This window comes from Rhamphochromis longiceps, linkage group LG22, assembly GCF_057381845.1.
Source record: "Rhamphochromis longiceps isolate RC_006_pf linkage group LG22, R_longiceps_female_GT1.1, whole genome shotgun sequence".
In the NCBI taxonomy this organism is placed as follows: domain Eukaryota; kingdom Metazoa; phylum Chordata; class Actinopteri; order Cichliformes; family Cichlidae; genus Rhamphochromis; species Rhamphochromis longiceps.
The window spans coordinates 14644621-14661058 of NC_140577.1; the positions used below are offsets into that span (position 1 = coordinate 14644621).

The 16438-nt window shown below is 41.9% G+C and overlaps 1 protein-coding gene across 6 annotated transcripts in view; it reads left to right on the forward strand.

The window, feature by feature from the left end:
• ptk2aa (protein tyrosine kinase 2aa) overlaps positions 1-16438 on the forward strand; it is an 85118-nt gene that overhangs the window by 29928 nt on the left and 38752 nt on the right. For all 6 annotated transcript variants that reach the window (XM_085396730.1, XM_085396732.1, XM_085396731.1 and 3 more), the window contains 5 exons: positions 2603-2657; positions 6722-6862; positions 7196-7273; positions 7406-7513; positions 8017-8134. In XM_085396730.1, the coding sequence (XP_085252856.1) occupies positions 2603-2657; positions 6722-6862; positions 7196-7273; positions 7406-7513; positions 8017-8134 (500 nt within the window). The remainder of the gene's footprint in view (positions 1-2602; positions 2658-6721; positions 6863-7195; positions 7274-7405; positions 7514-8016; positions 8135-16438) is intronic.

A 16438-nucleotide genomic window follows, 5' to 3' on the forward strand; every position in this document is an offset into this window, starting at 1 on the left:
GCAGAGGAAGTTTCTCTTGACTTGACTAGAAACCTGGATTAGTGCAAAAGAAATTGAATAGATTTTAGGAAGCAGGGATGTGAGCAACTGCAAATTGAAGCTGAGTATATTTGCAGTCCTTGTTGTTACCTTTACGGGTATTAAAGAGGAAACCGTTCTATGTTTTTCACTCATGTTATCTCAATGCGTTGTCCCACTGTGGATTCTCTGAAAGATGGTTGAAGAATTTACAAAGTGAACTCTAAATGAGGCTTGCCTCTAACTTGGTGTGACTCTAATGAGCTGTCCTCTTTCACTCATGTCTTTCTTTCTTTCTGCCCGTCAGCCTAACGAGCTCTCCAATTAATCCAGAGGAATGTTTTCTGTCTTTTCTTTGTCTCTTCTTCTCATTCTCTGTCTCTCTGCACCATGTTCACTTCCCCTATTTTTATCTGGTTTTCCTTCTGTGCTCTTCCTCTCTTTGTTTTGTCTCCATCGTTCCCTCGCTGCCTCTCTGTTGATTGGAAAAAGATGTTGTCTCATGCATATTTTAAACCAACAAGAGAGCGAGATGGAAAGAGCTACTAGGGCTTTGATACAGGAAGCTGACAGTTGGCCATCAGAGCCTGCTGGGCCCTTTATGAGCATTAAGCGCCAAAAATGTATAATGCGCTTTGGGTAATGTATGGCGCTGTTGGCTGTAGTTGATCCATGTTGGCCACCGTTTTGGATTGCTGGCAGAAAAGGCAGAGACTTCTGTTCATCTTTTAATTAGAGTTTTTCACCTCTGCTGCTTCTTTTTCATCTTCCATTAGAAACATTATAACAAGTATAATTATCAGGTTTCTTTGAAGAGATTTCTTATTTGACACCATTTATGCCCAATCAGAAATTCACATATTTTTGGAAACTTTACCCTTTATGTGTTTCCTTTTGTACACATTTTCCCTATAAATGGTGCCGAGTATTCTATGGCTTGACCTGTAAAAGGTCTCTATATTGATTTTTTTTTTTTTACATATACAGTTGAGATCTGAGAGATCTTACATCTATCAGTGGTCTTTGAAATTCTTCTACATCTTGATTCAAATCCACATGTGTAATTTGAATGCATTGGATGTAGTTGGAAAAGGCACACATCTGTCTTTAGGTTCTAACAGTTGGTGTCAGATGTCAGAAAACCAAGGAAGGATGTGGAGATAAAATTGGTGAAGATCTGGTGAAAAACATAAGAATGCCCAAGAGCATGAAAGTCGTCATCATTCCCAAATGAAAGATGTTTGGACCACCGAGGGCCGTCCTAGATCACACAATGGCAGAATCCGGCCCCAGGGACTGAAATGGCACCCAAACCCTCTTAGCATGGTCTGCTAGGGAAGCAAAATAATCCCCCAAAATAAACAAGAGGCTGCCTTATGCTCAGGAAATTTAGGGGAAATGACAGATGTGGGCCTTCAGTGCGGTTTGATTCAATTTCAAATTAGTGTATTTGATCGGTGGCCTCTGTGTGTGGCCATATGAGACAACTGCGACACAAGATGTAGGCTAATCTAGGTGGGCTGGTGTCGTTTTTACATGGAGTTTTCTTTTATGTTGGTTTTATTTTTAGTCATCAAATATGTGGCCTTCTGCTTATTTAATCTAAGTCAGTTTGGCTCTCTGGGGAGGGAAGAAAAGTTGGAAGTCATTATCCATCAAAGCCTCATGCAGTCATTGTAGCCAGAGGTGCTTTAACTCGATATTACTTTTGAGATTGCTCTAACACATTACACAAATGTGAAAAATCGAGTAGGTCTGCACTGTAAGCGTTTTCTCTCATTGGAGCCACAGAACATACAGTAATGTTCATGTAAACGGTCAGCCGGTTGCAGTTGGCTGTCATCTTTGTGGAGCCCGAGCAGTGCTGTTTAATCAGTGGGCCTTTGTCAGGGCTCGTTCTCTGAGGTCAGCTTGATTATATAATTTCTGTCTGTGTGTATTTCTCGTTGCTCCTGTGATGACATGCCTTTGATTTTGAGAGAACCGTTTTAGAGAGGAGTTTCTTTCATGGTCATTTTCTAAAAGAAAGTTTAACAATCTGGGAGAATTTCTGAAAACTACATTTTTATATTTTTAATTCCTGTTTCAGACTTTTTTATTTTAATTCTAGTTTGACATTTGACCTTTATTGGGGAAACAGGAATAGGAAAAGGGGGATGCAAGCTTCCAGCCTTTCTCCCACTCTCTTCACTTGTCTTTTCTCCTGAGGGGTATGAGTCATTAGCCAACTTCCTGTTAAAGCTCTGCTCATCTTTCTTTGTCTCTGTGGTCACCCTCTGTGCACTTCTTCCTGCAACTCTCTCTCCCTTTCTGCCTTCATCGGTTTTCTCCAACCCCATCTTTAAAGGAAAAGATGAGTAGTGTGCTGTTGTCAGCACTTAGTCATCGCTTTCGGTTTCTTGTCTTCTCTTGCCTGCCCATTTAACTGTATCTGTCTGTGTCTGCTTTTGGCAATACCCCAGGAGAGGATGAAACACGCATCTGAGATCAGATAAAGACAGAAGTGCTTGCCAATTAACATTCTTCTTTGTAATTACACCACGATAAACATTCTGATTTTTTCCTCCTGTCTTTCTTTTTTCAGGAAAGACGTTGGTTTGAGGCGGTTTTTCCCAAAAGACCTGCTGGATTCAGTTAAGGTGGGTTTCATGTCCGTGTGGAGAGCTTGAGTTCAAAAACAAGGTCAAACTATTGATCTTGCAAACTTGGGGGCTTTACACACCGAAGGTCACAAATTTGTGCAAATATTTTTCAGAATTATTTTTCCGAACCAAACTCGATTTTTCAGATCCAAATAAACAGATCTGACCAATCAGACCGCTGCATCTGGCAAAAAGTGGCTCAAAACGTGCAATGGTACTGAATATACACTGATATACGTCAGACACCCAGCTATACACTGCTCCAGGGCAGTTAGGTCTCTGAAATTATATTTCTCTGCCTCCTCACACGTGGTCCCAAATATGTATGAAATGGTCGTGATACAGCTTCAACTCCTGGATCTAAATCTCCCTGCAGGTTCCTTCTCGTGAGAATTGGATGAACCCAAAATTTTCTTGTTTAGAAACATCAGGACCTTAATGTCATTCCCATTTTTGACACGTATTTTTTTTTTTTTTTGAGGACAAATTTTCTGCACAAACCCAGTGTGTTTGGTGTGGATATTCGTTACACTGCAAGTCTGGATGTGAAATATTGTGTATTTCCACTGGTATTGGAGTATCGGTGTGTAGTTTTATTAGCAGATTTCTAGTAGCTTCATCTTAGATTTTTCTAATGAGTTATTTGATGTTATCAGACATTGTGAGGTCCAGCAGATTAAATGTGAAGCAATCTAAGAAAATAGAGAAACATTAGAAAAACCTTCATAAATTATGAAGTAATGTGATGAACGTTGTTTTTAACCACAAAGAATAATTTCTGCTAGGTTTACACTTGCTCGAGTATCGTATATATCCCAGTATACAGTTAACCAAGTAGTCAGCAGTTATTGAAACTACTACTGCGTACTGATGTGCTACTCAATGATTCAATGAGGTCAACTTACCGAAGTAACAGGAAAGTATGACATATTGTGTATTATAGTTACGGATTCCTGTTTCTTTGAGAAGACCTTTTGGTTGGCTGGTCGTATGTGGTGGTGGTGCTTCTTGCATATTGAGCAGCGTCTGCGTCAGTGATAAATTTACGGCACGTGTTTATGAGAATGGTCTTGGTGTGTGTGTGTGAGAGAGAGTGTGAAAGGCCCGGTGACCCGAAAAGGTCTTGATGTCAGCAGGCGGGGAAGACAGATGCTCTGCAGGAGAGAGAGAGACCGTGTGTTCATTCTGGTGTATCTCTGTGATGGGTATGCGTGACCCTCGGGTCATGTTTAAACCCACTTTCTCTCTCCAACAATGAAAAGGGAGGGGGAGGTGTCAATATACATCTCCTTCACCCCCCCCACCCCACCCAAAAAAAAGAAAAGAGGTCTGTCAAGCCTTGTTGACTCCTCTCGTCTCTTTTTCTGCTCCTTTGGCAGACATCACAACACTCACTCCCAAGAGGTCTGTTTTATAAGCCGCGAAGAGGCGCACAGTGACACACATGTGCAGTGAAACATCAGTAAATTGACTCGATTATAAACGTCTCCACAGAATATTTTATTGCAGTGTTTATAATTTGTGTGACCACCTGATCTGAATTGATGCATAGCTGAAAGAAAGGACTGTTTACTTCAGAGAGACGGAGAGAGCTGAACAAAAACAAACTAATCAACAGAAAATGAATCTCTGGCTAATTTAATACCTGGTAAATGTTTTCAGTCTTATCCTCACTGTAAGAATGTTTCAATAAATCTTGGGGGGGAACTACTTTCTGTTGAATAAATCAGTCACTTAGTAGAGGGGGGAAACTGGGGAGAGCTTAAAAAATACAAAAAAACATCAAAACACACGAAAAAATATAAAATATATGTAAGCTTGGTAAGTGGCTGCCACGATTGGTCTTTTAAATACCATTTTGTTTCTTGCAGATTAATCACATTTTTGACTTGCAGTTCTGTGTTTAATCATTTATATAATATGTACTGCCAGTTAAATGCAAGAGGAGCTGTGGCATGCTCACATGCTGCACATTTGTGTTAGTGTTTGTGTGAAACACAGAGGGAGCGAGCACAGCTGCCATTTAGGTTTGTGTTGTTCACTCTGGTGAAAGAGAACTGTAGTCATTTAATGAGATTATTCTCCCTGAATGGACTCTACTCACTCACTCACACACACACACACACACACAGACAGACACACTAAACCCAGAGCAGATGGCCGTGATAGTAAACAGTGACTGATGTTATAAAGAGCAGATTCTGTTCATTCACATTGACTGGCCGGGCAGCAGGTTTAGCAAAGCTGACCTCTGGGAGATTTGAAGATCAAAGTTGACCCGGGCTGAACGATTGAAACAGTGCCGCACACTTTATTAAGGATTGGTATGATAAGGTTTCAGGATAATATAACAAAACCTATGGTCATAGTTGCAATATGTTTAGTAGAAGAAATAAAGAACTTTAGTTGGAAAATTCTTTGACTTCTTAGCGTGTCCCTAAAAACACGTTATTACTTTTAATTCACTGATCTGTATACTATAATACATGACAATGTAGTCATGAGTATATGGTGTATGGTAAAAATGTGACTTAATATTAAGATTTAAAGTTCCAACAAAATATGTACTCCCACAGCTGTGTTGGTTACTCCTTGTTAGTACTGGGTTGGACCCCCCTTATGCCCTGTGAACTACCTCAATTGCTCATTACATAGATTCAACAAGGTGCTGGAAAGTCCTCAGAGGTTTTGTTCCTTATTGAGATGATGATATCACACAGTTGCTGCAGATTTGTTGGCCGTATATCCCCAAGGTGCTGTATTGCATTGAGATGTGGGTACTGTGGAGGCCACCTCTGTACAGTCATTTTAAAAACACAGGTTTGAGATGATTTGAGGTTTGTGACATGGCATGTTATCCCGCTGGAAGCTGCCATCAGTTGCTCACGCATGATAACTGTTATTTTAGGAGCAATAAAGCAACTTTTTGTTGGTGAATCAGTCGTGCTTCGCAGGGACAAAAAGAAGAACTTTGTATCACAAATCGTGCGTATGGCCAGACTGTTGTGATGCTTTGCTGTGGAAAAACCAAATAGACTAAAATAACACTAAACTGCTCCCAGTGACTGCTAATGAAGTGAACTAGTGTCAGCGAATTGATTGTTTTGTGCGTGTGTAAGTGGGGTGTTTAGATGCAGGTACTAGTGTCCTAATTGGTCAGCCAGTTGCTATAGAGACAGTCAGTGTGTTGATGAAGGAGCTGATAGCCACTCGTGGTACTTCCTCTCAGGAAGGGTGGACACTTTGGACGGACGATATCTGTGTGTTTATGCGCATTTGTGTGGTGGAATTCTAGGAATTAAAACAGTGAACACCTGGCATCAGGGCTCTGTGTTGCTGCAGTGAAGTTTATATAATACAGTTTTTATTGACAAATCAATAATATTAAAGTAGCACTAAAATGAGTTAAATATTAAATTGTTATATGAATATTTCTGTCCTGAATATTTATTTCTGTTTTATAGTAAATGTTTAGTGCAGACAAATGTGTAATACCAAGTCATTCAGGCTGCCTGAGATCAGTCCGTTGGGTGTTTTTGTCCAAGTCAAGTTTGCAGTCGGTTAATCTAATAAATTCTTAGTCATTAAACTTATAATGTGCAGAATGCCCCTAATTGCTATTCTGTTTTAAACCTATGCATGTTCCTCTTGCAAGCCTGCTAAATACTCATCTTTTTTCCATCTATATATAAAAAGCAGTTCATAGGATTGTCTGCATACTGAATGTGTGTTAATTTATTTATTTTCCTAATTATGCATTCAGTGTGTGCGCGCAGGACAATATGTTGTCCATTTTTGTGCCAAGAGTGTCAAAGAATAGAGGATTAAATAGCAGAATGATCCTCCTTGATGTATTTCTCTCTACCATCTGTCTGCTTTGTGTTGGTGACATAAGAGATCAAAAAATTCACATGTGAGGCTGTGATTGTAATGCCAGCAGACCCACACGTCCTTCAGCAAAATCCACTCTGTAAATCTGTGTAAGATACAATGTACACTGTAGATGAATGGGCAGACTGTTTGCTGTTTAACTGAGTATATTTTTTCCATTTTTTGTGCAGGCTAAAACGCTTCGAAAATTGATTCAGCAGACATTTAAGCAAGTAGCCAACCTTAATGATGAGCAGTGCATCCTGAAGTTCTTGGAGATACTTGCACCAATTTACCGCTATGACAAGGAGTTCTTCAAATGTGCCCTTGGGGTAGGTTGAGTCTGCTGCTCAGTTTCACTCTGCCACGCTGCCCTCAGGGAGCGCTGCTTTTCCGTGTTAGGTCGACCCCTTTTGGTGGCGTCAGGCTTTGCATGTATCCAGCGAACAATACCTGCAGACATGTAAGGCAGAAACATGGTTCTTACACAAGTCAAGCATCTGGAGGGATGACAAGTATTGAGACTCCCTTCTAGAAGGGCTTTGATGCTGTCCCTACTCCCTTTCCTTGCTCATGTTTTATTTTCTGTAATTTTCTCCTGGCCTGCCCTTCTCCCTCCTCCCGGTCTGTCTCTTTTAACTTGCATCTCATCCTCTCTTTAACAGTCCAGCTGGGTGATCCAGGTAGAATTAGCCATTGGGCCAGAGGAAGGAATCAGCTACCTCACTGACAAGGGGTCCACGGTGAGTTTCTACAAAGAACATAAAGTAAAACTCATCCAGGTTTATTGCACTCTAGTTCATGATCAAAGAAAACTAACGAGTGTAGTTCACATGTTTTACTTTAATTTCTTGCGTGTGTTGCTCTGTCCTCAGCCCACCCATCTAGCAAATTTTAATCAAGTCCAGTCCATCCAGTACTCAGCTATGGAGGAAAAGGACAGGAAAGGCATGCTACAACTGAACGTAGCCGGAGCTGCTGAGGTATCACTACCCTCTCTGTTACTGTGATAAACTATGGAAAACTTGACTGTTGGCAAATAACAATTTTTCCATCTTATTTTACATACATGTAGTTAAAAAAGATCACATTTTGTTATATAATAATCATCCATCAACTCTTTATGAGCTTTTTATGAAGAAAAATGTTTGCTTGAGTCTTGTGAGGTAAGTAGAAGGTTTTAAGGTACCTTTTTTTCTTTGTAGGTGATATTTTACTATTGTTTCACTTGGCAGCGTCATTCTGACCTCTAAAGATCAAAAGCTATTTTCACTGTGTTGCTTAGTTTGTCTACAAGAGTGGTTTGGTTTACTGTTACCTATATGATTTGATGTACTCACATGTAAGACATGCATGTATGATGAGTTTTTCTTGAACATAAGGGCTGAAAATTTCTAGTGATTTGCTTTGTTTGTGTTTATGTATGTGTTTGAAATAATAGCTATCTGTAACAGGCCTACTATGCTGTCTGTCTGTGTTTGTGTAGCCTCTCACAGTTACGACAGCATCTCTCACCACGGCGGAGAACTTGGCTGACTTGATTGATGGTTACTGTCGACTCGTATCCATGGAAACTCACTCCTTCATTATCAGAGTTCAGAAAGGTAAAGTTTGATCGCTCCTATATGTCAGTTAGTTTTTAGGGCCCGAGCACTGACAGTGCGAAGGCCCTATTGTATCTGCTCCGTTTCTTATTATTATTATTATTATTAGGGCCCGAGCACTGAGAGTGCGAAGGCCCTATTGTATCTGCTCCGTTTCTTATTATTATTAGGGCCCGAGCACTGACAGTGCGAAGGCCCTATTGTAATTGCTCTGTTTATTATTATTAGGGCCCGAGCACTGACAGTGCGAAGGCCCTATTGTAATTGCTCTGTTTATTATTATTATTATTATTATTTCGGCAAATGAATTGGCCGTTTGAGGGCCTAAACATGCTCGAAAACTCATGAAATTTTGCACACGCGTCAGGTCTGGTGAAAATTTACGTATTTTAATGTTCTCAGACATGGCCAGGGAAAATTAGCTCAGTAGCGCCACCTAGAAAAATGAAAAACGCGAGCCCCCGGTATGGGTATGACCTATAAGTTTGAAAGTCGGTACACCTATATAACGTTCAGAGTCGAACAAAAAAGTCTATTATGGCAATGTCCTAAACCCAACAGGAAGTCCGCCATTTTGGAGTGAAGGTGACATTTTGGCTCTGATTTTACCGTTTCCATGCCTTGTACTTTAACGAACTCCTCCTTGGGATTTGGTCGTATAAGCTTCAAATTTGGACAGTGTCAACTATACCCTTGTGCCATGTTAAATTGCGGAGCTTTTGAGTTTTCACAATACTATGAGGCCGTGGCGCCATGGCGAATTTCGATGACTCGCCATGAAAATCTTATTGCCTCTCATTTTGTCATAGATTTTCTGACCTTGACCAAAGTGAACACATATGATAAGGCTCCACCCCTGAACATATTTCAACTGCCATATTTGACACCAGGGACAGCGCCACCTAGTGGGAACAGGAAATGTCATGTTTTACACTTTGGGGTACAGTATAGTGATGGGTGACACTTGCAGCCTCAAATTTCTCCAGGAAAGCCTTAAGGAGTTGGTCTTGGGTTACAGTGAAAACTGTGACTTTTCGCAAAAGGGTGTGACCCCAGCAGCATGGCGAACTTTGATGTCACGCCATGAAGAAACAAATTAGTATAACTCAATGAAATCCAGTCTGTTCAGTACCAGACTTTACAGGCATGATGTCAGACCCGCCCTGAACAGATTGATGTGCCCATTGTCGGGAATACGTACAGCGCCACCTAGTGGCAACAGGAAATGTCATGGCTTTAATTTTGTTGTACTGATTTTCACAGGTTCATCGTGGCCACCTCAAAAGCGGTGAATATCACCATCAGTCCCTCATGATGCTTCAGTGCAGAAATTGTGACTTTAAACTGAACGGCGCACCCTGGTGGCAACGCGGTCCACCATGAAAGATGAAGTGGCTTTTGAGGGGCTTGGAAAGTTTATAGAGGCTTGAAATTTGGCACACACCTCCAATGTGATGAAGACTTTGTTGTCATGTCATCATTTTCATTGAATAGCGCAAAATGGCTCCACAGCGCCCCCTAAAATATTTCAAAATATCAGCCCCTGCTCTGTGGTTTATGTATGAATCTGAAACCTGGTAGGCTTATAGGAGATATCAAGATGTACAAAAAAGTCTCTTGGAGCAATATCCCAAATCCAACAGGAAGTCAGCCATTTTAAAATTAATGTGCAATTTTGGCGACATTTTCCCCTCTTTTCAGGCTTCATACTTTGACGAACTCCTCCAAGGGATTTCATCATATTGAACCATTCTCCAGTGTGTGGAATCTAAAGACCTTTGTGATGTTAAATTGCGAAGCTTTTTACGTCCAGGGAAACGGGGTGGTTATGGCGGCACTTAGAGTTTGAATCACTCGCCAAAAAGCAGTAATCTGCTGTCACTCAAAAACACAATGTCCAATCTCTCCCAAACGTCTCAGGTGTGATTAGACTCGAGCTCGGAAGTGTTTGTTATGCCATTTGTACATAATGGTTAGAGCGCCACCTAGTGGAACGACTAACTAATCATGAATGAATGAGTTGAAATGTTAGCTGGTGGTTAAATGCATGAATTCCATCAATGTGACATCAGATCGGACGTGCTGGTTTTAGGTGTTGGGCGTGGCTCGACGCGCCGGGGGTGCGAGGGCCCTCATAACGCTGCTTGCAGCTTTAATTATTATTATTATTATTATTTCGGCAAATGAATTGGCCGTTTGAGGGCCTAAACATGCTCGAAAACTCATGAAATTTTGCACACGCGTCAGGTCTGGTGAAAATTTACGTATTTTAATGTTCTCAGACATGGCCAGGGAAAATTAGCTCAGTAGCGCCACCTAGAAAAATGAAAAACGCGAGCCCCCGATATGGGTATGACCTACATGTTTGAAAGTCGGTACACCTATATAACGTTCAGAGTCGAACAAAAAAGTCTATTATGGCAATGTCCTAAACCCAACAGGAAGTCCGCCATTTTGGATTGAAGGTGACATTTTGGCTCTGATTTTACCGTTTCCATGCCTCGAACTTTAACGAACTCCTCCTTGGGGTTTGATTTCATAACCTTCATATTTGGTCAATGCCAACTACACCCTTGTGCCATGTTAAATTGCGGAGCTTTTGAGTTTTCACAATACCATGAGGCCGTGGCGCCACGGCGAATTTCGATGACTCGCCATGAAAATCTTATTGCCTCTCATTTTGTCATACATTTTCTGACCTTGACCAAAGTGAACACATATGATAAGGCTCCACCCCTGAACATACTTCAACTGCCATATTTGACATCAAGGACAGCGCCACCTAGTGGGAACAGGAAATGTCATGTTTTACACTTTGGGGTACAGTATAGTGATGAGTGACATCTGCAGCCTCAAATTTCTCCAGGAAAGCCTTAAGGAGTTGGTCTTGGGGTACAGTGAAAACTGTGGCTTTTCACGAAAGGGTGTGACCTCAGCAGCATGGCGAACTTTGATATCTCGCCATGAAGAAACAAATTAGTATAACTCCATGAAATCCAGTCTGATTAGTACCAGACTTTACAGGCATGATGTCACACCCGCCCTGAACAGATTGATGTGCCCATTGTCAGGAATATGAAGAGCGCCACCTAGTGGGAACAGGAAATGTCATGTCTTACACTTTGTTGTACTGATTTTCACAGGTTCATAGTGGCCACCTCAAAAGCGGTGAATATCACCATCAGTCCTTGATGATGCTTTAGTGCAAAAATTGTGACTTTAAACTGAACGGCGCACCCTGGTGGCAACGCTGTTCACCATGAAAAATGAAGTGGCTTTTGAGGGGCTTGGAAAGTTTATAGAGGCTTGAAATTTGGCGCACACCTCCATTGTGATGAAGGCTTTGTTGTTATGTGATCATTTTCATTAAATAGCGCAAAATGGCTCCACAGCGCCCCCTACAAAATTTCAAAACATCAGCCCCAGCTCTGTGTTTTATGTCCAATATGTCCCAAAGGTCGCAGGTGTGATGAGACTCGAGCTCGGAAATGTTTGTTATGTCATTTGTCAGTAATGGTTAGAGCGCCACCTAGTGGGACGACTATAATCATGATTGAATGAGATGAAATGTTAGCTGGTGGTTGAATGCATGAATTTCATCAATGTGACATCAGATCGGAGGTGCTGGTTGTAGGTGTTGGGCGTAGCTCGACGCGATGGGGTGCGAGGGCCCTCATAACGCTGCTTGCAGCTTTAATTAGGGCCCGAGCACTGACAGTGCGAAGGCCCTATTGTAATTGCTCTGTTTATTATTATTATTATTATTATTATTATTTCGGCAAATGAATTGGCCGTTTGAGGGCCTAAACATGCTCGAAAACTCATGAAATTTTGCACACGCGTCAGGTCTGGTGAAAATTTACGTATTTTAATGTTGTCAGACATGGCCAGGGAAAATTAGCTCAGTAGCGCCACCTAGAAAATTGAAAAACGCGAGCCCCCGGTATGGGTATGGCCTACAAGTTTGAAAGTCGGTACACCGTTATAACGTTCAGAGTCGAACAAAAAAGTCTATTATGGCAATGTCCTAAACCCAACAGGAAGTCCGCCATTTTGGATTGAAGGTGACATTTTGGCTCTGATTTTACCGTTTCCATGCCTTGTACTTTAACGAACTTCTCCTTGGGATTTGGTCCTATAAACTTCAAATTTGGACAGTGTCAACTACACCCTTGTGCCATGTTAAATTGCGGAGCTTTTGAGTTTTCACAATACTATGAGGCCGTGGCGCCATGGCGAATTTCGATGACTCGCCATGAAAATCTTATTGCCTCTCATTTTGTCATACATTTTCTGACCTTGACCAAAGTGAACACATATGATAAGGCTCCACCCCTGAACATATTTCAACTGCCATATTTGACACCAGGGACAGCGCCACCTAGTGGGAACAGGAAATGTCATGTTTTACACTTTGGGGTACAGTATAGTGATGGGTGACACCTGCAGCCTCAAATTTCTCCAGGAAAGCCTTAAGGAGTTGGTCTTGGGTTACAGTGAAAACTGTGACTTTTCGCAAAAGGGTGTGACCCCAGCAGCATGGCGAACTTTGATGTCACGCCATGAAGAAACAAATTAGTATAACTCAATGAAATCCAGTCTGTTCAGTACCAGACTTTACAGGCATGATGTCAGACCCGCCCTGAACAGATTGATGTGCCCATTGTCGGGAATACGTACAGCGCCACCTAGTGGCAACAGGAAATGTCATGGCTTTAATTTTGTTGTACTGATTTTCACAGGTTCATCGTGGCCACCTCAAAAGCGGTGAATATCAACATCAGTCCCTCGTGATGCTTCAGTGCAAAAATTGTGACTTTAAACTGAACGGCGCACCCTGGTGGCAACGCTGTTCAACATGAAAGATGAAGTGGCTTTTGAGGGGCTTGCAAGTTTATAGAGGCTTGAAATTTGGCACACACCTCCAAATGGATGAAGCCTTTGTTGTCATGTGATCATTTTCATTGAATAGCGCGAAATTGCTCCACAGCGCCCCCTACAAAATTTCAAAACAACAGCCCCTGCTCTGTGTTTCATCTATGAGTCTGAAACCTGGTAAGCTTATGGAAAATATCAAGATGTACAAAAAAGTCTCTTGGAGCAATATCCCAAATCCAACAGGAAGTCAGCCATTTTAAAATTAATGTGCAATTTTGGCGACATTTTCCCCTCTTTTCAGGCTTCATACTTTGACGAACTCCTCCAAGGGATTTCATCATATTGAACCATTCTCCAGTGTGTGGAATCCAAAGACCTTTGTGATGTTAAATTGCGAAGCTTTTTACGTTCAAGGAAACGGGGTGGTCATGGCGGCACGTGGAGTTTCAATCACTGGCCAAAAAGCAGTAATATGCTGTCACTCAAAGACACAAAGTCCAATCTCTCCCAAAGGTCGCAGGCGTGATGAGACTCGAGCTCGGAAATGTTTGTTATGCCCTTTGTCTATAATGGTTAGAGCGCCACCTAGTGGGACGACTATACTCATGGTTGAACCAAATGAAATGTTAGCTGGTGGTTAAATGCATGAATTCCATCAATGTGACATCACATCGGACGTGCTGGTTTTAGGTGTTGGGCGTGGCTCGACACGCCAGGGTGCGAGGGCCCTCATAACGCTGCTTGCAGCTTTAATTAGGGCCCGAGCACTGACAGTGCGAAGGCCCTATTGTAATTGCTCTGTTTATTATTATTATTATTATTATTTCGGCAAATGAATCGGCCTTTTGAGGGCCTAAACATGCTCGAAAACTCTGGAAATTTTGCGCACGCGTCAGGTCTGGTGAAAATTTACGTATTTTAATGGTTTTACATATGAGCACTGGGAAATGGCTCTAGAGCGCCACCTATGCCTTGTTAAATGCAGCCCTACGACCACATCGTTTCAGCTACATGTATGAAATTTGGCACACATGTGTATCATGCCAAGACGAACAAAAAAGTCTGTGGGCCCATTGACGCAAACCCAACAGGAAGTCCGCCATTTTGGATTGAAGGTGACATTTTGGCTCTGATTTTACCGTTTCCATGCCTTGTACTTTAACGAACTCCTCCTTGGGATTTGGTCGTATAAGCTTCAAATTTGGACAGTGTCAACTACACCCTTGTGCCATGTTAAATTGCGGAGCTTTTGAGTTTTCACAATACTATGAGGCCGTGGCGCCATGGCGAATTTCGATGACTCGCCATGAAAATCTTATTGCCTCTCATTCTGTCATACATGTTCCAATCTGGACCAAAGAGCACACATATGATAAGGCTCCACCCCTGAACATATTTCAACTGCCATATTTGACCTCAAGGACAGCGCCACCTAGTGGGAACAGGAAATGTCATGTTTTACACTTTGGGGTACAGTATAGTGAAGGGTGACATCTGCAGCCTCAAATTTCTCCAGGAAAGCCTTAAGGAGTTGGTCTTGGGTTACAGTGAAAACTGTGAGTTTTCGCGAAAGGGTGTGACCCCAGCAGCATGGCGAACTTTGATGTCACGCCATGAAGAAACAAATTAGTATAACTCAATGAAATCCAGTCTGATCAGTACCAGACTTTACAGGCATGATGTCAGACCCGCCCTGAACAGATTGATGTGCCCATTGTCGGAAATACGGACAGCGCCACCTAGTGGCAACAGGAAATGTCATGGCTTTAATTTTGTTGTACTGATTTTCACAGGTTCATCTTGGCCACCTCAAAAGCGGTGAATATCACCATCAGTCCCTCGTGATGCTTCAGTGCAAAAATTGTGAGTTTAAACTGAACGGCGCACCCTGGTGGCAACGCTGTTCAACATGAAAGATGAAGTGGCTTTTGAGGGTCTTGGCAAGTTTATAGAGGCTTGAAATTTGGCACACACCTCCAAATGGATGAAGGCTTTGTTGGCATGTGATCATTTTCATTGAATAGCGCGAAATTGCTCCACAGCGCCCCCTACAAAATTTCAAAACCACAGCCCCTGCTCTGTGTTTTATGTATGAATCTGAAACCTGGTAGGCTTATAGGAGATATCAAGATGTACAAAAAAGTCTCTTGGAGCAATATCCCAAATCCAACAGGAAGTCAGCCATTTTAAAATTAATGTGTAATTTTGGCAACATTTTCCCCTCTTTTCAGGCTTCATACTTTGACGAACTCCTCCAAGGGATTTCATCATATTGAACCATTCTCCAGTGTGTGGAATCTAAAGACCTTTGTGATGTTAAATTGCGAAGCTTTTTACGTTCAAGGAAACGGGGTGGTCATGGCGGCACGTGGAGTTTCAATCACTCGCCAAAAAGCAGTAATATGCTGTCACTCAAAGACACAAAGTCCAATCTCTCCCAAAGGTCACAGGCGTGATGAGACTCGAGCTCGGAAATGTTTGTTATGCCCTTTGTCTATAATGGTTAGAGAGCCACCTAGTGGGACGACTATACTCATGGTTGAACCAAATGAAATGTTAACTGGTGGTTAAATGCATGAATTCCATCAATGTGACATCAGATCGGACATGCTGGTTTCAGGTGTTGGGCATGGCTCGACACGCCGGGGGTGCGAGGGCCCTCATAACGCTGCTTGCAGCTTTAATTAGGGCCCGAGCACCGAGAGTGCGAAGGCCCTATTGTATCTGCTCCGTTTCTTATTATTATTATTATTATTATTATTATTATTATTATTATTATTATTATTATTCAGGCGAAACAAGGGCCTTTTTGAGGGCCTAAACATGCTCAAAAACTCATGAAATTTTGCACACATGCCAGGTCTGGTGAAAAATTTTGTATTTTAATGGTTTTACATATGAGCACTGGGAAATGGCTCTAGAGCGCCACCTATGCCTTGTTAAATGCAGCCCTACGACCACATCGTTTGAGCTACATGTATGAAATTTGGCACACATGTGTATCATGCCAAGACGAACAAAAAAGTCTGGGGGCCCATTGACGCAAACCCAACAGGAAGTCCGCCATTTGGAAGAGAAGGTGACATTTTGGCTCTAATTTTGCCATTTCCATGCCTCGAACTTTTGCGAACTCCTCCTTGGGGTTTGATTTCATAACCTTCATATTTGGTCAGTGTCAACTACACCCTTGTGCCATGTTAAATTGCGGAGCTTTTGAGTTTTCACAATACTATGAGGCCGTGGCGCCATGGCGAATTTCGATGACTCGCCATGAAAATCTTATTGCCTCTCATTTTGTCATACATTTTCTGACCTTGACCAAAGTGAACACATATGATAAGGCTCCACCCCTGAACATATTTCAACTGCCATATTTGACCTCAAGGACAGCGCCACCTAGTGGGAACAGGAAATGTTATGTTTTAC